Consider the following 27,459-nt stretch of genomic DNA (forward strand, 5'->3'; position numbering starts at 1 on the left):
AAGGTCCTTGCCACGTCAAAGAACTTACGAGGATTACAAGGGCCACCGAATTTTATCTCCAGAGACCTCAGAAAATTAGAAAAGCGGGAAGACCAAGCTCTTCGCAAAGAATTGATCGAAAAGAGGAACGGAGGTGGTGAATGGATCATCAGTGGTAAGAAAGTGATGCGGAAGAAGCGAGCGAGTTTTGATAGGACAGGTAAAGGATCTTTCGAACTGTTCACCCTTTCATAGAAGAAACAGTCATTATAGTGAGAAGGCGCCACCGACCGAGAGGTCCGAGGAGGACGAAGAGGGAGAAAAATTAAAAATGTTTTGGCAAAGTTTCTTTAAAATTCGGGTTTTTTGAATATGTGCAATGGAAGAGGGAAAAGAAAATGGACTGAAATTTCGGATATAATGCTTTCTCAAAATTATGATTTTATAGCCGTCGCGGAAACACATTTAAGAGAAGATGAATTGCCTAGTGTGTCTAGTAACTTAGCATTGATTGGTTTGAATGGAGGTCGTGGTGAATAGAAAGGCGATGAAATTGGAGTACTTTCAAAATTAAACAATTTAATATTAATAAAGAAGTGTAATGTTTAAATTATCAGATTTTCCAGAAATAGGTTTCGCAGTTCTAAATTGTGTTACAGGAAGCAACTCTTCAGAAGAAAATAGAGGAATTTACGAGCGCTTGTCTCAGGATGTCCAAAGTTTGAGAGTTGAAAGTGGAAAAGAGAAGATGTTTGTAATGGGAGATTTGAATGGCCATATTATTGAATTTGATGAAAAGTGTGATGCAAATGACATGGTCATATGAAATCTCATGTCCGTATGTACAGGAAAGGTAACGTGGCCAAACCGTGGATTAAGTTCGACTAATATGTGTTAATCAGTAAAAGTCTTGTGCCTGACATTGTGTCGATAGTTGTGGACGAAGATGGCTCAAATAGTCTAGGAAGTGATCATAATCTAATAACGACCTGTGTAAAGCTAAAGTTAAGTAGTTGTGAGAATATGAGTTCCACTGTAAAGACGAGATTTTTCTGGGACTTTTCCGATTTGGAGAAATTGGGTGAATATATGTGGAAAATGGAAAGTTGGTCGTCATCATCAGGTGATCCGTGTTCATTTAACGAATTCTTCGACGCAGCTAGATCTGTCATGTCCGAAACGTTACCTCGCCGGAGAAACAACGGTTTTCATAAAAGACAAGATATATAATATTAAAAGCTGGTGGGATTCTGAGGTTAAGGTGACGATACTTAAGCGAAAGACGGCGTGTAGAATTCACCGTGAACTGCCTGGTTTTGTGCTTGTTGCAGCCTACATCCAGGGGCTAGTAGGCCACATTTTGAAGCTCTCTGGCGCTCTTTTAACTCAGGATTTATTAAAAAAAATATTGACTAAAGCAAGTTTTTTTGACAAAGACCCACCAGTCGAAAGCTCACGCAATTTTAATCAAAAATTATTTTAAAAAAATACATATGTTCCTCTGTTAAAATTTTAGGCAATTGAACTAAATCAATGTCTGTTTTGATTCTTACATAGATGTAACTTAAAGGGGCTCCAAAGTTCAGTGGCTAAATGTGTGTAAAGTCAGTAAAGTGCGAAATTTACGGTTGACTCTGCCCGCCTCTGCCAAGGCCGAGTGAGGGGCTGGGGGGAGTCCCTTTAATGAAACAAGAACCTTCTCAGCAGACTCTTGGTTGTTTCAAATAGGCGTGGATTTTCCACCTAACCGCGGATGTCTACATCACGTCACGGTTGAATGACTTGTATTACTCCGCCTAACGATGTAAAAAGTAGAAATTGCACTATGATGTTTATAGATTTGTAAACCATGAAGGTTGGGAATCACTCAGGTTGTAGATAGATACTTTAACGGCCAGATAAATAATTGACTTCTAGAAGTGGCGATAATGAAAACCCTGATACGTCACACGCCAGCTAGTTTTAATTGAGAGTTTCAGCAAACTCATTTCTAGGCGTTTGCGCGAACGTCTGCAACGTTCAGGAGATTGGTAGACGTTCCCGTAAACGCCTAGAAATGGGTTTGCTGAAACTCTCTAATCTGAGTGCGTAATAACGTTAAAATAGGAAAGTTTAAAACCTGAAGTAAAAAAGCTCTTTGGAAATCAAAGGTTCACAAACCCGGCGAAACTCCAAAGGAACTCACGTGCCATTATTGGCACATAGCAACACGTTATTGACGTCACGTCGGTCATGTGGGTTTTTTTTTAAGGTTCTGCACGTTTTCCATGTGTACTCATCGTTAATTTTTTATTAGGTTTCTCATTAGGGCCCAAGAGCGCAACTAAAAAGTTTATGGGTCCTGCACAAGTAATTCCTTGAAGGGCCCCTTTCTATAATGCGCATCAGCCTTTAACAAAATCTGTCGGGGGCTCCTCTTCTTCAGGGGCCACGTGGGTTCGTAATTTACGCCACTGGACCCAACCAATATGAAATCCGCGACAGCACGTTTAAAAAAAATTAACTCCCACAAAAATTATTCGAAATTTAGAAGAAAGATTTTTCTTTGGATTACGTCATTTACTGCGTCTAAGAAATTCGTGAAGCGATGGTTAGGCTAAGTTTTTCCGTGGTTTGGTTAATTTAGGTTTAAGTTAGGTTAAGTTTAAAATTAGGGCACACTATTTAAATACTATGGTCTTTTGCTTAAAAAATACGTTTCGTTAATTTTAAACTAATGAAAACTGCGAAGGATTAGAGCTCTTACGGCCTCTGTGACAGCGATGCCAAATGCGCCTTCCATTGGCAATTAAAAAAAATTGTTAATAAACTTGTATGTAGATTTTATTCTGGTGATTTTATATTTCTATTTATTCATTTATCCGTTACAATGTTACATGGAGTAAGTTAAGCACTACTAAAGCACCTAGTTCCGACGCATTGTCCTCTACTGGTCTGCCAAAATGTAAAGAGATAGGGTCAGGGTCATGAAACGTATTAAGGACCATTTGTTATCAACTACAGCCTAGTCGTAGACGAACCTATACAAAGCTACAAAGAGGGTCTGTTAATCAGGTTCGAAATGCCATACATTGAACTACCAGCCTATAAGGGTAGGAGCTCATCAACTGGAAGTTTTCAACTATAGCTCATTCGTCACGAAATTCGTATAAGTTCAGTTCAGTCTATGCTTAAAACATGGTTTTCCAATTAAAACGTCATCGATACGTACCCCGTGACGCAGCAGCAACATCTAAACAATAAGGCCATTAATACTCTATAGAAAGGCCTAATTAAATGATAGATCATTTTTAAGGCTAACCGCTACTGAAAATGGTTGGAATAATATCTCTGACTAATCTTCTTCAGTGAAGGTGTCGTTTTAGTTCATTGACTTTTTAATAAAAGTTGGCACATCGGAAGGAGAGTGCACGGTCAGCACCCTCTGGCAGTTTAAAGCCTATTGAGAAGATGCTCTTGTAGATAATTTTCAATGATGTCATATACGAATGGCATAACTATTTCAATACGTCATTATATTTCGTGAGGTTATGGGGTTCTAAGGATACTTTCATAATTTAGTTCTTAAACCAAAATGCTACGTAGTCGAGGTAGAGCTCGGCCGAACAAATAAATTAACCGCCAAAATTTCGATTATTCATAACAATTTCATTTAACTGTTTATTTGTGGAGATTATCCGCGGTTATAAATCGATGAAATATGCAAAAAAAATTCATTCGGATCAATTTCGGTATTGGATAAAATAAAATAAAATGAATAATAATTCTTAATAAAAACCCGAGCTTTAATTCGAGGAGTGCTAATAGAGATAATACGAGTAATGTATTTAGGATTATTAAGCATACGAGGTGCGTGTGCGCTGTTGACGATGGACAATCCATGGCGGAAACTAGAATCAACACGCAAGCTGACACTATTAAAATACACGAATATATTTTTACATTTATTCAGAAAGACCGAAAGCGGGATAACACGAGAGGGACGGACACAGTGCCGGATTAAGGACTAGGTCTTCTAGGCCCTGGCCAACAGAAGTCCGGAACCACTGATTAAATCAATGGATTTTTGCGTTTTTATGCTTTCTTTACATACGCCCCCACCAAAATCTGCCTAGGGCCCGGGCCCAACCTTCAGTAAATCCGATACTGGGTGGATACCGACAATAATATCAATCGGGGACCGCAACCGTAGCATGGACACGTTCCCCAATAACACTCCTGTTTCGTGAAAAAACTGCTTTTTAGAAATACTCCTTGGCTTACGTTCTTGTAAATCTCGACAAAACATTCCATAGATTATATACCTATGAGCCTTAAAGCAAAAACGCAACGAGGGAGAGCTGTGTCGCAAAAAATACTTTAGGCCTATCGGAAAGTTTTTTGCGTCGCCTCAATGATTTTAGCGATGAAATACAGAATTACAATGGACACCGGACAGCTCCGGTTTGTTAAAATTTTTACCATTAAAAGAGCCGTTTAAGGTTTTCACTATTACAAAAATAGGAACTATGATTATACCATAGACTAAGAAAGGTTTCACAAGGACATTTCGCGCGCGAATTTAGAACCATGTAAAGTCTCAGCACGGGAGGGCGCCACGTATATCAAAATGCTGGTGCGAACCAAAGACTAGTGAAAGTTTACCAAAGACGTGACAGCATCGAAGCACTCAAATATTATTCTTATTAGCACGTGTTTTAGAAATCAGATGTGATACACGTGAGTTACTATATGGGTTTTAAAACGTATCTATTTAATTAAAAATGAATTTGAATACAAATATGGATGACTTGCATACCAATATGCATGATTTGGAAAGTCTCTTCAATCATGGTATGTATTAAGTTATTAAATTAGCTTTCCATTACTATTTAATTAATATATCTATTGTTTCAGATTCTATGTCATCATTTGAATTAAATGACGAACCAGAACGTTTAGATAACGAACCAGAACTTTTAGATAACGTTGAAAAGGGTATGTTTTTTTATCAAATTCATTATTGAACTGCTATTAAATTTAATTATTTTTTTACTCAGATTCTTCTTCAAATACGACAACTACTTGTAAAGATTGTCTAGCTAGGAAAAATGCGCTGGGAGCTGAAAATTCGAAGTAATTCAACTTAGTTACTTTTATACGTTTGTTATTAGTTAATAGTTTTTTTTTCATTTTTTAGAATCAAATTGCCTCGAAAGAAGAAACTGGTAAAAAACACCTTAACAGGTAAAGGTCTCAATTTATTTATTATTTGAATTATTGGTAACTGCTTTGAATAATCACACAGACGAGCAGTTTGGGCCAGTATCGGAGCAATTCTTTCAAACCTGCCTAGAAAATATTCAACAAACTAAACGGTCATATCACACTGATGAATAGAAAGCTGTTTATGCTTGGATCTCACGAATATCTTTGAAGGAAATTATGTTCTGGAGATCAGTGGTTTCCAAACAATTTACTGGGATACCACTGAATAAGTATTGGCCAAAAGTCAAAATTATTCGAAATGATAAAGGAAAAATACAAACATTTATTAATTCTTTAGAGTATTTAGGGGTACGTTAATTGAATAATAATCTACTTTTTATAACCTACATTGCAACCCCATTTATATAAATAAATATAATTTACTTTAATAAACCTATTTTATTTTAGGAGGACTGTTTAGCTTCAAAAGCTAAAGAAGTTGGAACTCTAATTATTTTGGATGAAATATGCAACAACTTCATTTCGTTTAAGCCGGAAACAGAAGAGTCAACAGCTGAGAACTCATACCAAAATTCTCACAAGGAAAATCCAGAAGAATGGCACTATGTCATTGGAACACTATTAAGGAAACTTTTAAAAAATTCTGCGGAGGGAATGAAACTCGAAAACGTCTTTGAATTCTGTTCTTCAGATACAGAATTTGAATGTATACCTTCTGGATGGACAGAGGTACAAGATCGTGGTGGTTTATTGTATTGCTCACACGAAGCTTACCTTTTATTTAATATGATATTAGACAAAGTGGCTCAATTCTATGATGAAAAATGTACAAACAACAAGAGAAAAAAGACACTCTCCAGTATTTTTGAAAACAATATGATAATGCTAAAGTGGAGATATTTTACTGATAAATGTGCAATAACCGAAAAAAAATCTCAGTCCCTTTTAACTCTTGTGATAACTACTTTGTGTAACACTCTCGGGAACGGAGAAAGAAAGAATCTAGGTAACCATTTCAAGGCAGAAGCAAGAAACAAAGTTTTGAAATCTAGAGCCACTTGTAACCTTAACACAAAGGATAGATTAAGGAAAGCCTTAGCGGATAATTTAAATTTATAATTGCAATATAACCTAGCTGTGATTAACTGACTTCACTTTGATCTCAAATGAATTTTAATTCATATTACTTAATAATTCTAGTTGTGACTTACAAACGTGATATATAAAGTGATGGTGATATTTAAAAATGGTAAAGCATTTTAAAAGTTTCTGAAAAAAAAAAGTTCCTCATTCAACATTTATTTGTTCAGTGTTTTCTCCCCGTGTAGACATTTTCAGTTTGGCACTTCTTAGCTGGTCCAAGTTTGCAATGGACGTTGACAGTTGGTCTAAATTTGGATTGCTAGCGGTTCCACAAGATTGTCTATGGGTGCAAAACTCGTGTTCCAAAACATCTTGATTAAAATGTCTGGTAAATATAAAACTGGCTCCTTCTCCTATTAAAAATGGAATGATTTCTAACATAGCTTTAGTTGTCTGCACCAGTCCGGTATAGGTTTCCCCACTCAAAAACATGCGTTTCCTTTGATCTTTTGATAAATCACCTGGTACTTGGAGCACTTCTTTCTCCCAGTTAGTTAAATAAGGTAAAAATACCTTTTCTAACCACTCTAAACGGTGATCATTAGCACTTTTAAAAGGATTTAGTTTTGAGTTTCTTGCGTAGTAGCCTTCAGTACAGTTCCTCGTGTTCATAATATCAAACCATGAGTTGAACAAGTCTATAAATTTTATAGTTTCTCGATAGTCTTCTCCATTTTTCTGTCTTAAGTAATTTGCTGTCGAATCTGATAAGATTTGTGCCGCATACTTGGCCCTCATTTTGCTGAAGGAAGTAAGATAGATATGCTCGTAAGTTATTTTATGTAACTTCCGTAAATTCCCAGGTTTGCTTTGCTCCTCTTTAAAGACGTTTTCAAAAGTCTTCCACAATATTGTTTGCCCATTTACACAAAGCCTTCTGATTTTGCAATCATCAGTGCTACTGAAGACACAGTTCCGAACAGTTTTTAAAAGGTGGGGGACATCGAATAAGAAATATATTTGTCGACTTTCCAGAGAATAAGGATTTTCACACTTGTAGTTATTCGTTTTACTGCCATTTAACATAAAAAACTTCCTATTTGTTGCCGCACCATCACCAATTATACATAATATTTTGAAGCCAGAGCTTTCAAGTTTCTTAACAGCTTCCCATACGACACTGTCAATTGCATCAGCAGTCAAGGAGTTTGTACCAAAATGAGCTATGGGATATTTGATACTTGAAGTCGCTCCCCTCAACATAAGCATCAGTACATGAGTAGCAAGTGGTTTATCCGTAGTTGTAGGGTTTTCCATGGCTGCTATTTTGTTATACGTATCATTTAACTTAGTATATCCAATGATATCTCCATTTGCCTTCTTGTAACCAAGATCTTCTTTAATTTTTATTTCATCAAGTAATAAGCAAAAATATTGTTGGTGCCCTGGTAGTGTGGTAGGATTTATTTCTCGAACAATTTTTTCAAACGTTTTATCTTGAAACCCGGGTTCAGTTTTAAAATCCAAATTGTGACGGAATAATGTACTAGAAGATGGCAATTGCAAGGACTCTGTCTCTCTCAAAATTCTATACAACGAGGGAGACTTTCTATACATGTATAGGCACCATTGTACAACCAAAGGGTCCCACCTTCTTTGGCTTGGATGGGTTTCTTTTAACATCTTCAGTTGAGTTGCTAAAAAAACATCTGCAAATTTTTTATTTCCTGTTGTTTGCTCAGTATCTACTGTATTTACGTGGTCTTCAAGTACACTTATTAAAACCTCATGATTTGCTTCTTCTATGTCAATGGTTTTACCTTTGGATTCTATTCCCTTTGCGATTCTTCCTTTTAGTGTGTTAAGTTCTTTCTCGACTTTGTCTTTTTCTGATATTGTCCTCTTTAGGGTTGATACTAAGTCTTCTTTATTTAAATTTATTAGCCGATGCATTTTATATGGGGAATCATTTTCATCAGCACTTAGGCGTTGTCTTGACAACATTTTCCTAAATGTGCCACCCATATTCAAACAACTATCACAGCTGGCTTGGTCACTCACAATTTTCAGTAATTCACAATGGCTATGACGTAAATTATCGGTATACAAACACTGATGAATGGTATTTGAATTCATTCTCTCAAACAAGCCTTTATACTCTTTTTTTTGTATTTCCCTCACACACTTGCATAGAATCTAACTTACGCAAAATTTCCAAAAGGATCCTTGTAGATGTAATCGAAGTGGGAAGTTTCATTAACAGCGAGTGATTATTTACTATTTTCCCCAATATTTCAACTTTGTATGATTCATAATTATCAATTATCAAAGTTAGGATAACAGTTTTTACAATTCCGTTAATGTTAAACATTTTAGGTATTCTGGTTTCATCTGGCAGAAACGTTAAATACCAATTTTTAGGAAGGTGAAACTTGAATAAATTCGGCCGTTCATTCATTGGGTCAAGGGAATAGACGTGATCAGAAAATATTGTAGAGGCATTTGAAGATATATTATAATCACTCGAGACAATTTCACTTTCAGACACAAATGAAGTAGAAACGGCAAATGGTAAATCCACGTATAATGCCACGTCAAAGTCAGTTGATAGGGTATGTTGCTCATTGTCGTAAGGTTTATTGAACTTTAAGGATTTCAATTTCTCCCTTCTTGGTATGTCTTCAAGACCGACTTCAATTGGATCAGGATACATTTCTGATGGTCCATTCTCCCCGTAAAAATGCTTTGAGAAAACATAGGTATTAATATTTATTTTATCTTCACAAAACCCAGGACGATCTAATTTTAACCAGGCCATCCAACGTAAACATTTTTCACGTTGTCTTTTTGGCTTCGGAAAAGGAATGAAAAAAACGTTTTTCATGTGTTCCTTCTTTTCGTAACGACTGTCACTCCTACATCTTGGGTGAACGCACCCCTTGTTTTTCGGAATTTTCAACGTTTAAAAAAGAACTAAAAAGAATCCAGGTCATACAATAAAATTCCAAAATGTGAGAAAAATTTAATTTACCTTTTCAGTTTATTGTTCAGGAATAAATGTCCTAAAATTATTAAACAAGTCTAGAAAATATAACCATTTTCAAAATGAAACTATGAAGAAGAGCAATGCAGACGAAATTCTGTTGAAATTCAAATGAAAATAAGATGCACGTGATCACCACTTTCTTAAAAATCCGCTAGGCGCGCGGCCGTTCGCACCATTAACGAAGTCGGGGGGGTCTGGCGCCGCCGGTTATACAGGAAAAAGCTAAGGGGGGTCACACGCGAAATGTCCTTGTGAAACCTTTCTTAGTCTATGATTATACCTAGAGTGACCATTGGTAAGCTTTGCAGAAGCGCTATACAGCAGGTAGCATGTGTGATGATTTGCGCGTGAAACAAAAACAAGCATTTACGTTGGCGCTATCTATCGTGCAAAGGTGAAACTAAATGGGTGCGTGGAAAACGAATGGCCAATGAAAATTAAGAAAATTATTCAACGATAAACAAGTCAGGGCCACTATTACGCTGTAAACATTTTATCAGTGCCACTTCATTTTGGCCTTCAAACAATCGGGACAGTAACGAAATCAGTTGTCGCAACCACACGCATTGAATACTGGTATCTTAACCCTCGTTAACACTAGACACCTTGTAATCGTTTTAAATTGGTTTCGAAAGATGAAATTAAACATTTTCGGTGTCAAATGTATTAATAGGCTTACGATAAATACATTCGACATTAAAGTTTACAATTTGATCTTAAGATAGCGTTTTAAAACGTTTTCAAAGTGTCTAGTGTGAACGCGGCCTTAGAGAACTCAAGTTATGGGATATGAGTCTTACCCCTTGTACACAAGTGGCTCCTTGTTTGTTCGGCGCCTCTTGAATTGCGCCTTTGGTTCGAGTTTCCGGTATGCACAGGATAGTGCACGGTTTATTCGGCTTCTGAGTTTAGAATTAACGGGTTAGCTCTATCTGGTCTTACAATAATGGTATTACACCGTGGACAAACAAACTACTGGAGCCGCATATAGATGGTGCGTTTGTTTCTTTTAGAGAAGTGCCATTACCACTCGAGTTTATTAGTTTATTTGTCCAAGACGCCACTTCCTTACCGCAACCGGCCATTTCAGTCCGAGGGCCACGCAGATCTTCCCTTGGTCTGAATTTTCGTCACCAAATTTCCTTAGACATTTACCGTTGTAACAAAACTAAAATGTAAGCCATCATTAAAATGAATTCATTTTAAAGGGAGTATAAAGTGTTTTAAAATTGGGGAGTGTAAATGGGGGGTGGAAGTGACATTCTAATCCCATTTCACATTCCGCGTAAAACGCACTTCTTACAGTATGAAAGTTGTTTTGGCCGATTGATCCAGCTTTGAACGTTCTACTTCATACTTTCTTTAAAAATTAGACCGTGTTTAATAAGCCTTTTCAATTTTAAAAAGTGCCACGTAGCGGCCATCACGAGATTCTCATAAACTGGTGGCTTTTCGTCTGTTAAACAGGTGCACAGTGTTTTGCCATAACAAGCAAAATATCTAGTACACTTGGCAGAAAGATATTAGAACGAATGTCCGGTAAATCGGCATCGGGAATTCCGAATTTGACCTTTTTACGGTTCAATTTCTAAATATACCTGCCCGCATTAATTTTGGTAAATACCATATATTGCGTGATATTTCCATGTGATAATTACCGAAATTATTGACATAGATAAGATTTAAAAACCATTGTAATCATTTATTTTTAGTACTAAAAGTTAGGCAAACATAAAAAAATTCCGTTTGGTGATTCCAGGGTAAGTATAGAACAGGTAAAACCGAGACTACCACGTTGACGTACATAAACGCGCGATTTTATGATTGTTTAGGAGCGTAATAATAAATTACATCATAATAAAGCTTAAAAATAATAATCAATATTAAATATTTATTGAACATTTTGAAATTTACGCAATAGTCATTTATAAAATGAATTAATATAACACGTGCAGTGTGTCAGAATTTATAGGCTGGTGTACCTAGTAACAGAGACCATACCACCGGAGGTCTATGATCATAGTGGCCTATGCCAGCGTCCACAAGCCCGGACAGGTGACAAATCCAGCATGGAAAGTAGAACCCTACAACTGATGGTCGCACCTTTGACGCAAGCCACTCAACCCAGCAGAAGGTGCAGCAATGTGACGACCAATCCCCACTTCGCACACAGCAGTGGGATTAAGAGTGGATGCTGTAGCATCTCCAGCCGACAACCTACCTACGTAGGTAAATAGGCAAACCCTTTGGAGAGAGCTCCTAAAGGGGAACGACGGGCACACAGTGGTCCACATACCCCGGCACAGGTGGCACTGGAGATCCCGGTGGGCTGCCAAAAAGGCCGGGAAACAGGACCATCGTGCCCTCATATAGAGGCCCGCCACCCCACAGCAGGCTACCCAATCCGCCGAGGTGGCCAGTTTGCACGGACCCTCTCCAAAACCTGACCGAAGTCGGAGGTGGAGATAGGACCATTTGATCAGTGCACCACCACCCTTATGGGTTACAAGAGCCGAACCCCGACTACCCGGTAAAGCCACCAGTTATTGCACACTCTAACTCATTTAGCAGGATCTTTTAGGAATTCAACAGAAAATAGGCGAAATTCGAAATTCCCACCGCGAATTTAATATAAATTCGTTCTAGTATCTTACCGGAATATGTACTAGATATATTGCCTTTCTTAACCGGCAACTGAGTATAGTGGTATCATGTAGGGAGCTGTTGGCTCGCGTGGCATGAATGGCTTGCCACCACCATCCTATGCATTGTAACCCGGCAATCTGCATTAATGGCTTTAAAAGTCGCTTGATGACTTAGGCCTAAGGTCGTGCCTAGTTATTATTATTATTATGTAAACTGACGATGCCAATTTCTAATAGGCACCCTTGCCGGCAACGCAGAGTCTACAGAAGAGTGTGTTTATTACCGGTAGAGATAGTTCTTACCGAGGTGGGGGCGTCACTGGTACCTGCACAGTATTCTCCGTCCGTTTGATTGGTCGTGGTTTAAACTGCACCGCTCAGACAGGTAATCTTACAAGGGCTGCCCACCGTCTGTAATTACACCACATAATGATACGAGGGCTTAAATGTACGTCATTTTGAAATACTTTTCTTTCGGATTTTTGACAGGCGTCGAAGGTTTTCAGGATTTTAGTCACTGAGTTTGAATTGCGCGTCGACTGTTTACGCTACATGATCCAAATACGCCTTTTCTGGAAAGCTCTTAACCTCTATTTTCTTTAAAATTCCCTTTAAAATCATTTGAGGGGTTTTTTGATAAGTATGAATTTTTGAATGGTATACGTGTTAAACCTGTTTAGTAATAAGGTCTGTGTTCAGTAACGCTCAACGAACTCACCGTTGAGTTCACATGACTTACTGAACGGTTTTACGCGTATCGAGTTTTGACGTCACTGATCGAAGTCACTAGTCAAATGGATAAAGATGGTGTTACGTGGTAACCATGGTTTTTAATGTGTTGACTTGGGTTTAATATTATTATCCAATACAATACCCGTCATAACTTTATTACATAAATTTCAATACAATATCAGTCATTATTTTAATACAGGGTGTTACGGATAAGAATACCGAAACTTTCTATATGCATTCTATGGGTCTCTATGAGTAAAAAATGTCTAATAAACATGGGTCCTAAAGTGCTTCGTTTCAGAGATATGGGCTCATAAATAACTACCCCAAAAAACCGGACACAGCCTTAAATCTGGCAATTAATATTCTTCCTTGAACCAAATTGTTTTCATTACACTATCAATTGTTTTTTATCCGTGAGGCGAGAAACTTTAATAACAAGTGGCATAAATTCATTAATGTCCTTTTAGAAGTAAAATGAGTTTGAAGACAAGTACAAGTCATTTTAATTTATTGATACGATTTTAATAATTAAATTTAAAGATACAAATGTCATAAAAATTCTAAAGGAATGGTTTTGAAATTGTCTCATATTGTAGCTAAAATGGCACATTGGTCCAGGAACGCTTATTGCACGGACGGGCTCGAGAAAAATGGGTTAGAAGCTCAAAGATTCAACCAGCAGTAGATTCCCAAAAGACTGGTTTCAGATCGACTGGCGTTTGAGTCTGTAGATAGACGGCTAAGATAAATACAATAAATTTGTATCTTTAAATTTAATTATTAAAATCGTATCAATAAATTAAAATGGCTTGTATTTGTCTTCAAACTCATTTTACTTCTAAAAGCACATTAATGAACTTTTGCCACTTGTTATTATGGATTTTCGCCTCACAGATAAAAAAAGAATTGATAGTTTAATGAAAACAATTTGGTCCAAGGAAGAATATTGTTTGCGAGCTTTAAGGCTGTGTCCGGGTTTTTGGGGTAGTTTTTTGGGTGCCCATATCTCTGAAACGAAGCACTTTAGGACCCATGTTTATTAGACATTTCTTACTTATAGAGACCCATAGAATGCACATAGAAAGTTTCGGTACTCTTATCCGTAACACCCTGTATATTATATTTTATTATATAAATTTATTAAATAATTTTGATAGTTTCTCCGTTTAGCTCCGATTAATTATAATAACTAATAATTTATTGATTAGTAGTAATTAATAATATTTCAAAATAATAAATAAACACACGAAGAACATGCGTAAGTAACAGATGGTTTATTAAAACAATAAAACCTACTAGTTTTGGCGCTACCTAATAATATAACATAATATAATCATTAAAAAATCCCATTAGTGCTTCATCATATTCTACCCAAAAGTTAGAAGTTTCCTACCGAATTTCCCACGGCCGAATAGTCTTGAGTTAATTCCTTGCACAATGCATCGATATCGGTGGCTGCGTCTGTAGGTGCAACAAACAAACTCTGAGCCCATATTTGATGAATTATCAAAACGAAACCTTTGGAAATGTAATTCACATAAACTAAAGTAATAAAATCAAATATAAATTTAATAAAATAGAGCTCAAAACGAGTTGTTTTGACACTTTTTGTGTTTTGGGGAGGAAACAATTTTGCTATCGGTGCCATATTGGTGTTTCAGGTAGTTCAGCTTTATCCTTTTGATTACATTGAATTAATTGTTATACTTAAAGTTATTATGTTACTTAAGTTAAGTTTGTGTCTTTGCCTCGTATTTGTATTGGATTATGCGGAAAACTCTGTGTAAAAGAACACTTTATATTGCGCAATGACATAATATTATCGCCTTCCTGGCGAACTTGTTTTAATAAAACGAGGGCAGAGTAAAATACAAGTCGTTTAGTTTCGTATCTACTACAACTACTACATTGGCTACGGGGATAAATTACTATAAGTCGGGTGTATAATGAGTCATAAATAAGCCGTATCGTTTATGCAGTCGGGGGATTTCAACGAACTTCATTTTGAGTAACGGAACATTTTCAACTGGGTGGCTATTCTGTAAAAATTAAAAATTAAAAAAAATCATGATTTATCAAAAATGACAATGCGCGTGTGTCGAAGAAACTGCTATCGAAATATCCAACTATCTATAGTATTGGTCAAATGAAAAATCGTGGAGGTCCGTAATGCTGACGTAAGTGAATTTAATGAAATGCTTCGACATACGGACGTTGGTGCCAATTTGAGACTTGGGCACCAAAAATAAACAGATATTTTATGTGCGCTTAAGCATTTAGTTTATGATTTGACTTAAATACCGGATATATTATAACATTTTGCCACTACTTAATATTGAACTTACACAATCGATCCGTCAAAAATTGCAATGCGCGTGTCGAGAAGGGCCGGATATCGAAATATCAAACTATCGATTGTGTAAGTTCAATTTTCAGTAGTGGCAATATATTAGGCTATAACCGGTATTTTAGTCAGATTTCTGGCTATTTCATTTATTTTTAATTTAGTTTATTACTCGAAGATCTATTTGATCCGAGTTTCGCGTTTTTTGTTTGCTCGAAGACCTATCGGTAGGAGTTATTAATAAGTTTTTAAATTTCTTCAAATTTGTTTAGGATTTAGCTATATTATCCCTTTTAATTATGGACTAATCTACTTTTTCGCGTATTTTATCATCCTTCTCACAGTCCATAGATGGTTTCTTCTAACTTAACTAAATTCTTAAGCGGACGACAAATATCTGTTTATTTTTGGTGCCGAAGACTAAAATTGGAACCCTTGGCCCGTATGTCGAAGCGCTTCATTAAAATCACTAACGTCGGCATTACAGACAGCCACGATTTTGAATTTGACCAATACTATCAATAGTTTGACATTTCGAATTCAATAGCAGCCTCCTCTGCACACGCGCATTGTCATTTTGGATTGATAATGATTTTGTTGTCAATTTTGTCATTTTGGATTTTCACAAAATAGCCTCCCAGGCTAGTGTTGAAATTAAAACTCAAAAGGACGAGACGTTTGTAGATACGAAGGCCATGATGCCGACGATGAATTTATATTAATTTTGCCTACAAGTTTCCAATGTCAACTAGGGAATATTGGGCACCGATTTCCAAAATTGATGGGCTCGTTAAACATTTATTTAACAGCGGCGAATATAGTTAAAACTGAGACGGATTAACACTATTGGGGGCCCTGTGCAAAGTAGAATTTGGGGCTTCTAAAAAATTTCAGAGATTACTTTTTCCCTTGAAATAATAATATAAGACAAATGGAAAACATTTATTTCGAAGGCGGGGGCCCCCTGACCTCGACGGCCCCTGTGCCAAAGCACACTTGGCACATGCCTTAATAAGGCCCTGTATTAAAGACGATATAAAAGCTTTTTTATTGCATAGGTTTGCAAGACGTTAGCATTAGAGGTTGTCACTCAATTTGACGCAGTCTTATTTAGAACCGAGGAAATCAAATTTATATGAAAGGCCAGGTGAGATGGAATTAGTCTACTCATATTTAACAAGGTTGCGAAGGCTAGTTCTAGGGATGCCTAGATAAAAATTTACGAAGACGGTTGATAAGAGATAAATATTTACTAAATAATATTTAAAATAATATTAAAAATCATTAAATAAATCTCGGTTCTTTAAAATAAGATTGCGATTTTAAATCCCGTTATTTAAGAAATGACCAACCACATGATTCGTGAATAAAATTAAATATAAAACATACCCAAAAGAAAAGTTGATGTGATTGTAGCTCTCATTTCTGCTTAAGTTTCAAATTTTGTTTCAACGTCTTTATAGTCTACGTGATAAATGTGCTTCACATAGTACCCTATTTATATAAGGAAATTGCATTTTCTTTCTGTCTTTGAAACGGGGAACTAGCATTGTTTACCTTTGCGTCAATAAAATCACATTGATTTAATATCAAATAAGCTGTCGCAGGAAACAATGTTCTAGTTCACCTTGTGGGTGAATTGGACGGAACTACACAATTTTAATGTGGGCAGTTTATCATTATAAGAAGTAAAAAACTGAAAAAACTTAGCATTGTTATGGTCATTTCAACCTGTCCTTGGATTGATAATTCAATGGTAAATAAGTCAGTCGAAGCAGGTGGTCGGATGACGTTTACGAGTTTCATAGCTGATAATTTTAATACACGATTTTTTTTAACTGGAGTATGTACCTCACTTCGCTTAGCACTTTTATAGCTAAACAATTCGAACTTATTTTTACAGACGACGGCGTACTAGAGGGCTTTCCTGCTTCTATTTTTTAGCGGTGCTTGATGAACGCTCGGTGTGCACGTTCCAATTAAGACCCACCACCTAGCGTGTGATGTGGGCTGTAATTAAATAGAAGTCAACTAAATGGTCTAAGAATAATAATATCGTAATTCTACTTATATGATGTTTTTTCGTGATTGCAAGCTACGACTGGGGCTTTTCTGACACTTTTGTTTTCAGCAGGATGATGCGCCAGCTCATCAACTTCGAGACGTTGTGTTGTATCTTTTCACGGAGTTTCATCATCGTTGAATTAGAAGGAATGGTCCAATCTTAACACTCTACGGACTCAAAGCCAATGGAAGTTTTCCACTCCGACTTCACCAAGTAGCACGTGAACCAGACGCCTGTTGTGAGATTGAATCAGTTCCGATAGAGAATCGAAGAAGCATGCCATCTTTGTGATACCGGAATTCTATCAAAGTATGCTTTATCGCGCAGATGTGCATCGCAGCAGACGGAGGTATTATTGATCTATATTTTTAAATTTTGTTATTAAACATTCTTTAGTTTCAAAAAAATATTTTAGGCCTATATGTACTATTCGGCTGTCCCATGCTAGAACCTATCCTATCCACTTACTCGCTAATTATATAATCCTTTATGATGTGATAACACTAGGTGATTTACTGAATATTTTTACTGAATATCTAAAAGTCCCTGGTTCGATTCCGGGTTTCGGCACCAAATGATGTGATAACACTAGGTGATTTACTGAATATTTTTACTGAAAATCTAAAGGTAATGGTTTGGTAGTACGTGGCTACGCGTTAAAAGAATAATGACGCTCAACTGAATTAATAACAACTTAAATTTTAATTAGAAAAATGGTAAAATTATTAAGATACAAAAATGGCGCGACTGTTAAGAAGTGGGCAGTTTAAGACGAGTCGGAGAGTCCGTGTTGTCCGTCGAAAGGTTAAAATTGGAACTGCTGAAATTACAAGTAAGGGGGGCAAAGAACTAAGAAGTCTTCAGGGCTTCGCTTCACGCAGAGAGAGGAAAAATAAAAACCCAAAACTTTCCAGAATGTTTTCTTAGGAAAAAACGCCAGTTACACACTATGAAGAAATAAAGCCAAAGTTGGCATGATTTTACAATGTACGGGGTCAACTATAAAAATACAGTGCTACGGGGGTTAGTTTTGGCTAGTTTAAAGGAAACGGGCATACTTTATGCGAATGACTCAAACCAAGAAATTTATATATATAAGATACGACTGTTACTAAGAACAGAAGTAAATGACTGAAAGTATATCAAAAAATGTTTTTAATTGTTGATTCTTCAACAGACTCCGCCCGATTGGGCAGCAGCCCAATGCAATTAAGAGTTATTTGCTTCTAAGCGATATAACAGCTGAATGGGTCGTCGAAGTGCAGTCCCATTAGCTAACTTAACCAAGCACGCACGAATATGTCCATCACGACCGACAAAAGTTTCATTTATAATACCCATCTTCCAGCAGAGTCTAGGTAGCTTCGGCTCTTCAATGATGACCAAATCACCCTTCTGCAATGGTTCCGTTGGCTTGTTATTGGTGCGAAAGTGTGCAGACCTTAATTGCAAAAGGTATTCAGTCTTCCAGCGACGCCAGAGACTGTTGGTCACGGCGTGATGATGTCTTCGTCACCCGTACTGGATGCTGCGACGTCCTTAGGGAAGGTGGTTGGCGGCAGGCCATTCATGTTGTCGTTTATCAAAAAATGCGAAGGTGTGAGTGGGGCGGGCTCATCGGCGTCATCGGAAACGAAAGTGATGGGTTGCGAGTTGATGGCGGCCTCTGCTTCTGACAACGTAGTTTCTAGCTCCTCGTAGGTCAATTTAGAATGTCCAAGGACTCGACGCATCGCGTTCTTTACCGAAGCCACTAATCGCTCCCAGAACCCGCCCCACCAGGCGGCTCTTTCAGCGATTAATGTCCATTTGATCTGGTTATTCGCGAAGTACCGCGCGATTTCTGGATTCGCGATACAGCCTCACAGTTCTTGTAAATCACTCTTGGCGCGTTTGAAAGTCTTCGCGTTATCCATCATAACATGTTTTACCATACCGCGACGCGACAAGAATCTCCTGAAGGCGAGGAGGAACGTGTAAGTTGATAGGTTGGTCACGAGTTCTAAGTGAACCGCCCGAGTCACGGCACAGGTAAATAATGCTACGTAGCATTTACTTCCGTCGCGAACAAATAATGGGCCTAAGAAATCAATTCCGCAGATTTCAAATGGACGAGCTTGAGTAGTACGAAATTCTGGTAAGGGGGCCATGATTGCGTCCGACTTAGAAGCGCGAAAATAGTTGCAAATGGAGCATTTCCCGAGAACAGATTTGGTAAACCGACGCGCTTGGCTCAGCCAAAATTTGGCTCGGATCGCGACCGTGGTAATGACGACTCCTCCGTTTATGACTTGTTCATGCGCGTCTCGAATGATAAGTTCAGAGAAATGGTGGTTTGGCATCAAAATCCAGGAATGTCGCTCTTGGTACGAGAGATTGCTACCTTTAAGGCGTCCTCCGAGACAAAGAAGTCCATTTTCATCTAGTCGAGGGTTTATCAGACGAATTTTCGATGCCGTTGGTACCGTCTTCTCGGCTTTTAATTGGCGAATTTCATCTGGAAATTGCTCTTCTTGCGTATTTCGAACCATATAGATTTCCGCTAGTTTAATTTCTTCAGCGCTTAGCTCTCCGGTACGTTTTACGGAATTCCTCTTGAGATTGTTTGCAATACGTAGTACGCGCTCGACTACGCGGTAAAGTTTCTTCAGCGAGCTGAAAAGTTCAATGTTTATGAGACGTTCTTCAGATTTTGCAGCGATCGCAACGGTGACTTATTTCTCTGTTTTGCGCATTTCATTCTTGACTTCCGAAAAGTCATCGTCTGTAATCATGGGTGTTGTGCTAAGCTCTAATGGTTCCTTAAGGAACTGCGGTCCTTGCCACCAAAGTGGATCAGTGATTAGCTTGCTTAAGCTGCTGCCACGCGTCGGAAGGTCAGCCGGGTTCTCGGAGCCCTTACAATGACGCCAATTCATCGGGTCGCTAATACTCTGTATATCTTTGACTCTATTGGCTACGAACGTTAGCCACCTCGTTGGGGAACCTTGAATCCAACCCAAGGCAATACGATAATCGATCCACATGTAGACGCTGGCTGGCTTGACATCCAAGGTATTCATGACGTGGTTTGTTAATTTAGCTCCTAGGAGCGCGCCCATAAGTTCCAAGAGTGGAATAGACATGACCTTCTTGGCTGGTGATACTCTGGATTTAGATGTGACCAGCGACACTCCGTATTCTTCCTCCCCTGTTTGGTAACGAAGATAAACTACTTCGGCGAATGCTTTGGGACTGGCGTCTGTAAAGCAGTGAAGCTCTACGCTTGAGGGGTTGACATCTTGATTATCAAGGTAGTAAAATCGTGGGACTTTCACGTTACAAAGTTGTTTGAGCTCGCCGCACCAGTCATCAAACGTCTCTTTAGATTCGGTGGAAATTATTCGTCCCATGACAGGGCTTCTTTCTTTTCGGTTTTCCAGAGTTGTCTGAAAATTAATTTCGCACGTACAGTGAAAGGTGTGATTAGTCCAAGAGGATCAAAGACCCGAGCGACCGACTTCAGTACCCAACGCTTGGTACTCACTCTGTTCTTGATATAAGTCATCAGGTTCTCTACGTCAAATATGAGTACGTCGTTGAAACTATCCCAGGAAAGTCCCAAGACTTTAGATGGCGAGAATGATGTAAGCTCTTGACTGTTGGTTACTTCAGGATGATCTTTATTTAATAGACTTCGTAACTTCAGTTAGTTACTCTGCCATTTTCTAAGCTGCATGCTGGCTGCCTTCAATATTTCATCACAGTCTTGTATTAATTGAAATGCGTTTTCGTCGTTATGGGCGCCAGAAATCAAATCATCCACGTAGAGCGACTTGTCGAGAAGAGCGCTTGCTTTAGGTTTGCTGTCGATGTATTTCTTTGCGTGTAGACGAACAGTGGCTGCCCGGAGAAACGGACTTGACGTCACCCCGAATGGTACTCGAGTGATGCGATATACTAGAAAGGTAGATCTTTCCTTTGGGTTGTTGACATCGACCCATAAGAATCTTAGAGCGTCCCGGTCTTCTTCGCGGACTTCTATTTGTAGAAACGCCTTGGCGATATCTCCAGAGAATGCGACGAGATTTTCCCGAAATCGTAGTGTGACGTCGTAGAGATGCGGATTCATCTGGGGTCCAGCTTCTACGCATTCATTTAGAGAGGCGTGTTCCGGTGAATGAGAAGAGCCGTCATGGACAATGCGAATTTTTGTGGTTTGACTCGATTGTCTAATTACCGGACTGTGTGGTAAGTAAAATACTGGACCTAAAGGCTTGGTTTTGTAGTCTGTCTTCACGAGTTCCACGATACCGTCTTCCAATTGTTGCTTAATAATGTCATTATATTCCAGAAGCTGAACAGGATCTCTTCTCAGTTTTTGTACGAGGTTAGCGGTACGTTTGGCAGCTATTGCGTAATTGTCTCCAAGATCATCGACATTACTTTTCCAAGGCAAGGCGACTATATAGCGGTTGTTTTGGTATGTGGTAGTTTCCTGAAATTTTTCTAAGACTTGACTTCCTGAGGGAGAATCGTCGTCTTTATCATGAACTCCAAAAGCTTCGAGGCTCCAAAATTTCTCGAGTTGATTAGAAATGTTTTCATCTTCCGTGGGAGTGACTGAAACTCTCATAATGGCGATAGTGTTGACACCGATGACGGAGGTCCCCATTGTAGTCGGGCCTTGAAGAGTCCAGCCAAATAGGGTTTCGAGAGCAACGAGAGCTGTACCAAACCGTTCAATTTTTGTGCCCTCCGTTATCTGCCAGATGTAATTGTTTCCGATTAAGACTTCTACGGATCGTGGATCAGCTCTTGATTTGCTAGACGAGATGGTGTCAGCCAAGACCAATCCCTTTTCACGGCATTTATCTTCTAGTTCGGTCCCAGGGATGGAGAATACGGCGCCGCATATATCCGGAGTCTCGTACGCTTCTAGTACGATTTGTTTTCTAGGGTCGTGGCAACTTCTTAACTCCAGTTGAACTTTTCTTTTCACGGTGCGAACGGGTTTAGAACTTCCAAAGCTATGGACTTCTAAAGCCTCCTCTTCGTTCACTTCGAGGCCTAGTTCTCTCGATATATTTTCTTTTATGAAGGTTGCGTGGCTGCCGTTATCGAGAAGGCAGCGAACTTTAATTTCTTTTCCACTAGAGGGCGCCTTAGCTTTCGCAAGGGCGGTTTGAAGGAGAATCGTGGAGCGCTCGGCGGTCTTGAATCCGGCCGCCAGTTGGAACACCTGTGGAGTCGCACTCGTAGGCTCAGAGGCGTGTATTTGCTCGCCGCTCTTGATATCTTGGTCGCAAATAGTATAATGGTGTCGTCTCTCGCATTTCTTGCAATTACGTACTCGAGCTCTACAGTCCCTCATCTGATGTTTTTCTCGCAAACATAGAAAACAGCGTCGCTTTTTAACTAGCACATTTTTCGTCTCTTCTAATGTGGTTCTTGCGCAATTGGAGGTTAAATGGTCACTTTGATCGCAGAATAAACAGGGAAGCGATACCAAGTTAGTCGTTAAGGAGCCTGCGCTGGGAAGGCGTGAGGTACCGCGCTTCTCAGGCTGGGTGTAAGAACGTGAATAGCTGGACTGGGTAGGTTTTCGTTCCGCTTCTCGGGATCCGCATAAAACTTGGGCTCGCTCCCTACTGCTAATTTCCTTTTCTAAGAATGACATCAAATCTTCGACATTCAAATGAGTCACCGAAAAGTGCACTCTGCTAAACGCGAGAGTTATATCCTCTGGAAGGCACCTCGTGATTAAAGGGCAAATTACGTTTCCTTGCGTAACATCTATCGCTCCGAGGGATTCGAGGCTTCGAATTTGCACCCGGCAGGTATCATGCAGTTTTCTTAAGGCGATTACGTCGTTTGGCGAGCTTACGGGAATTAAGTTTCTGAGTGCTTCCATATGCGCTCCAATAATTGATACTTTATTGCCAAAGCGGCCATGCAACAGTTCGATGGCCTTGTCATAATTAGCGTCAGTTTGAGACAAACCCGCTATACATGCCAGGGCATCACCTTCTAAATACGAAAGTAAATAGCTGTACTTAACAGATTTCTTGAAGTTTCCGCTGTGGATTTGAGCCTGGTAGTTTTCCCAAAAGGTTTGCCATTCACTGTACTTTCCGTTGAATCGACGTATTTCTAGTTTCGGCAGCTTGATGGTACTTGGCGGTGCAAGTATGGTGGTTTCGCTCTCCGATGGTATACGATGAATATTCAAACGGAAACCGGGAATAGATGTTTCCAAATAACGCGTAGCGCGTACGCGAGATATCGTGAGGTCGTCCATATATTCCTGCGCGACGTTGAGTTCCCTCTCGAGTTCAGGGCCGTCGTAGATTAATCTTTCGATCTTGGCATCCAGATCGCGAAGTAGTTCTTCTTTGGCGATGATCACGGTTAAGTAGCCTTCTAATGTGGCATCGTCCGGACGCTCTTTCGCGAGTTCCGCGTCCAATAGGTTTTTCGTGCGCGTCGTAGTTTGCTTGGTACTAGTGCGCTTAGCTTTTACACGCGTGAGTTCGTCCGCCATAGTTACGAGTTCCAAAATTAATTCCAAAGGTGATGAATAACAATGCCCTTGCCAGTACTTTTCAGGAGTTTCACGGCACCAAATGATGTGATAACACTAGGTGATTTACTGAATATTTTTACTGAATATCTAAAGGTCCCTGGTTCGATTCCGGGTTTCGGCACCAAATGATGTGATAACACTAGGTGATTTACTGAATATTTTTACTGAAAATCTAAAGGTAATGGTTTGGTAGTACGTGGCTACGCGTTAAAAGAATAATGACGCTCAACTGAATTAATAACAACTTGAATTTTAATTAGAAAAATGGTAAAATTATTAAGATACAAAAATGGCGCGACTGTTAAGAAGTGGGCAGTTTAAGACGAGTCGGAGAGTCCGTGTTGTCCGTCGAAAGGTTAAAATTGGAACTGCTGAAATTACAAGTAAGGGGGGCAAAGAACTAAGAAGTCTTCAGGGCTTCGCTTCACGCAGAGAGAGGAAAAATAAAAACCCAAAACTTTCCAGAACGTTTTCTTAGGAAAAAACGCCAGTTACACACTATGAAGAAATAAAGCCAAAGTAGGCATGATTTTACAATGTACGGGGTCAACTATAAAAATACAGTGCTACGGGGGTTAGTTTTGGCTAGTTTAAAGGAAACGGGCATACTTTATGCGAATGACTCAAACCAAGGAATTTATATATATAAGATACGACTGTTACTAAGAACAGAAGTAAATGACTGAAAGTATATCAAAAAATGTTTTTAATTGTTGATTCATCAACAACAATGCAGTCCATAGGTGGTTCCTTTTAACAGAACCTATTAAGGTCCATTTTATTATTTTTATTTTTTTATTTCGAGATTCTAATAACTTACTTTACACCTTTTACAAATATTTTATTAATGAAAAAATAATATCATTAAAAATAAGCAATAAAACTTTTCAACATCCCATGGTAAAACCTTTTAAGTTTATTTTATAACAGGTTTTACCGTGATGAATCAAAACCCCAAGGTGAAACGTACTATTACCAAAGAATTTTTAATTTTTTTCTCGTCTTTTTATTTCATTGCCTCATTTATAAGTTAGTGAAATATTAGAGAGGGTCACGCCGCAGCCGCCGCTGCTCCCAGCTGTAGGACCGATTTTGGGGCAGAAAGGGGAAAGGGGGACCACAAGGGAAGATCCCTTACCGGATTTTAACAGAAGAGCCAATTTATAAAAAACCGTCGTCACCGAGATTCGAACTCACGCCCCCCGCTTCGAAAACACCTTTACGATCTACGCCATCCTCTAGCTCGTAAAACATGCTTTCAAATTTCTAGTGTAAAATTGTTATAGATTGGAAGACCTAATTGATAGGTGGCGCGAAATGCCATCTTGACCGCGAAAATTTAAATATTCTGTAATATTTTTAGTCTTACGAAATACCATCCTGACCGCGAAAATTTAAATCCCATATAATATGGTGCGTTATTTAAAAACCTTCTAGTGTCAAATTGATATATATTGGAAGACCAAATTGATAGGTGGCGCCAAATGCCATCTTGACCGCGAAAATTTATATACCATGTAATATTTTTAGTCTTGCGAAATACCATCCTGACCGAGAAAATTTAAATCACATATAATATGGTGCGTTATTTCAAAACCTTCTAGTGTCAAATTGATATAGATTGGAAGACCTAATTGATAGGTCGCGAAATACCATCTTGACCGCGAAAATTTAAATATTCTGTAATATTTTTAGTCTTACGAAATACCATCCTGACCGCGAAAATTTAAATCCCATATAATATGGTGCGTTATTTAAAAACCTTCTAGTGTCAAATTGATATATATTGGAAGACCAAATTGATAGGTGGCGCCAAATGCCATCTTGACCGCGAAAATTTATATACCATGTAATATTTTTAGTCTTGCGAAATACCATCCTGACCGAGAAAATTTAAATCACATATAATATGGTGCGTTATTTAAAAACCTTCTAGTGTCAAATTGATATAGATTGGAAGACCTAATTGATAGGTCGCGAAATACCATCTTGACCGCGAAAATTTAAATATTATGTATTATTTTTAGTCTTGCGAAATAACATCCTGACCGCGAAAATTTAAATATCGAGTGTACATATCTCGCCATTGTTAGCCGTTCTAATATGACCTGAAGTAACAAATAAGTGTGACACTTATCGGAGGTCGTGAATTTCTCTCTGGCATTTTCCAAGGCCGTTCTAATATAACCTGAAGTAACAAATAAGTGTGACACTTATCAGAGGCCATACTAATATGACCAAAAGTAACAAATAAATGTGACACTTATTGGAGTAATACGCGATGCTTACAACGTATGACCTGAAGTAACAAATAAGTTTGACACTTATCGGAGGCCGTTCTAATATGACCAAATGTAACAAATAAGTGTGACACTTATCGGAGTAATACGCGATGCTTACAACGTATGACTAAAAGTACAAATAAGTGTGACACTTTTCGGAGTAATACGCAATGCTTACGACGTATGACCTGAAGTAACAAATAAGTGTAACACAAATAAGTTTGACAATTATCGGAGTAATACGCGATGCTAACAACGTATGGCCAGAAGTAACAAATAAGTGTGGCACTTATCGGAGTAATACGCGATGCTTACAACGTATGACCTAAAGTAACAAAGAAGTGTGACACTTTTCGGAGTAATACGCGATGCTTACAACGTATGACCTGAAGTAACAAATAAGTGTAACACAAATAAGTTTACAATTATCGGAGTAATACGCGATGCTAACAACGTATGGCCTGAAGTAACAAATAAGTGTGGCACTTATCGGAGTAATACGCGATGCTTACAACGTATGACCTGAAGTAACAAAGAAGTGTGACACTTATCGGAGTTATACGCGATGCTTACAACGTATGACCCGAATCAACAAATAAGTGTGACACTAATCGAAGTAATAGGCGATGCCTACAACGTACGACCTGAAGTAACAAATAAGTGTGACCCATTCTAATATGACCAAAAGTAACAAATAAGTGTGACCCATTCTAATATGACCAAAAATAACAAATAAGTGTGTCCCATTCTAATATGACCAAATGTGACAAATAAGTGTGACACTTACCGGAGTAATACGCGATGCTTACAACGTATGACCTGAAGTAACAAATAAGTGTGACACTTATCGGAGGCCATTCTAATATGACCAAAAGTAACAAATAAATGTCACACTTATCGGAGTAATACGCGATGCTTACAACGTATGACCTGAAGTAACAAATAAGTGTGACACTTATCGGAGGCCGTTCTAATATGACCAAATGTAACAAATAAGTGTGACACTTATCGGAGTAATACGCGATGCTAACAACGTATGACCTGAAGTAACAAATAAGTGTGACACTTATCGGAGTAAAAGGCGATGCTTATAGCAGTATTAATAAAATACTAACTATAGTATTATGTCACTGACTAAACTTTTACTTTTAAAATCTCATAAAATTTAGAACATTTTTTTAATTATTACATGAGCTATTCAATATACTCTAAAGGACCTTAATCCAAAATTTCAATTAATACTCTCACTTGTATTTCTCAAGGAGTCTCAAATTTCAATTAAATGTGCCAAAGCAATTTTGTACAATTAACTAAATAATTAGTGAGAAGGTTATATAGTCCAAATATAACTATGGCTATAACAATTAAATGAGCTTTTAGTACAAATTTAGTTTAGAAAAAATTACAATTTTTAAAAAATTTAAATAATAAAGATATTTATGTTACGAAAACTTAATATTTTTGATTGATGTAATGAAAAGGCAGCACTCTATGACTTCACATCGTA

The 27,459-nt window shown here is 38.2% G+C and overlaps 2 protein-coding genes and 1 long non-coding RNA gene across 3 annotated transcripts; all 3 read right to left on the bottom strand.

Annotated features, from left to right (window-relative positions):
- Positions 1 to 2,864: 2,864 nt before the first annotated feature.
- On the bottom strand, positions 2,865 to 12,354 carry LOC149939271 (uncharacterized). Its single transcript, XR_016481392.1, has 4 exons — positions 12,265 to 12,354; positions 10,389 to 10,484; positions 10,117 to 10,218; positions 2,865 to 2,913 (listed from the first exon to the last, which is right to left on the bottom strand). It is a non-coding gene; the product is annotated as an uncharacterized LOC149939271 (long non-coding RNA).
- A 6,613-nt stretch (positions 12,355 to 18,967) lies between these two features.
- LOC149939272 (uncharacterized) lies at positions 18,968 to 19,636 on the bottom strand. The gene has a single exon (XM_090179088.1). It carries the CDS (start codon positions 19,634 to 19,636, stop codon positions 18,968 to 18,970), a length of 669 nt encoding a protein of 222 aa, XP_090035214.1.
- Positions 19,637 to 19,819: 183 nt separating this feature from the next.
- On the bottom strand, positions 19,820 to 23,628 carry LOC149939273 (uncharacterized). The gene is made up of 3 exons (XM_090179089.1): positions 20,802 to 23,628; positions 20,632 to 20,753; positions 19,820 to 20,533 (listed from the first exon to the last, which is right to left on the bottom strand). Exons 1-3 carry the CDS (start codon positions 23,626 to 23,628, stop codon positions 19,820 to 19,822), a joined length of 3,663 nt encoding a protein of 1,220 aa, XP_090035215.1.
- Between the last annotated feature and the right edge of the window lie 3,831 nt (positions 23,629 to 27,459).

The sequence above is a fragment of the Leiobunum rupestre genome, chromosome 6, assembly GCF_980474605.1.
Source record: "Leiobunum rupestre chromosome 6, qqLeiRupe1.1.hap1, whole genome shotgun sequence".
NCBI lineage: Eukaryota > Metazoa > Arthropoda > Arachnida > Opiliones > Sclerosomatidae > Leiobunum > Leiobunum rupestre.

Coding starts and splice junctions, on each gene's coding strand:
- LOC149939273 (XM_090179089.1), bottom strand. CDS start 23,628: ATGGCGGACGAACTCACGCGTGTAAAAGCTAAGCGCACTAGTACCAAG. Junction 20,754..20,801: donor GCAGCTTAGAAAATGGCAGA/GTAACTAACTGA, acceptor ATCATCCTGAAG/TAACCAACAGTCAAGAGCTT. Junction 20,534..20,631: donor TGACTTATATCAAGAACAGA/GTGAGTACCAAG, acceptor ATTAATTTTCAG/ACAACTCTGGAAAACCGAAA.
- LOC149939272 (XM_090179088.1), bottom strand. CDS start 19,636: ATGGTTCGAAATACGCAAGAAGAGCAATTTCCAGATGAAATTCGCCAA.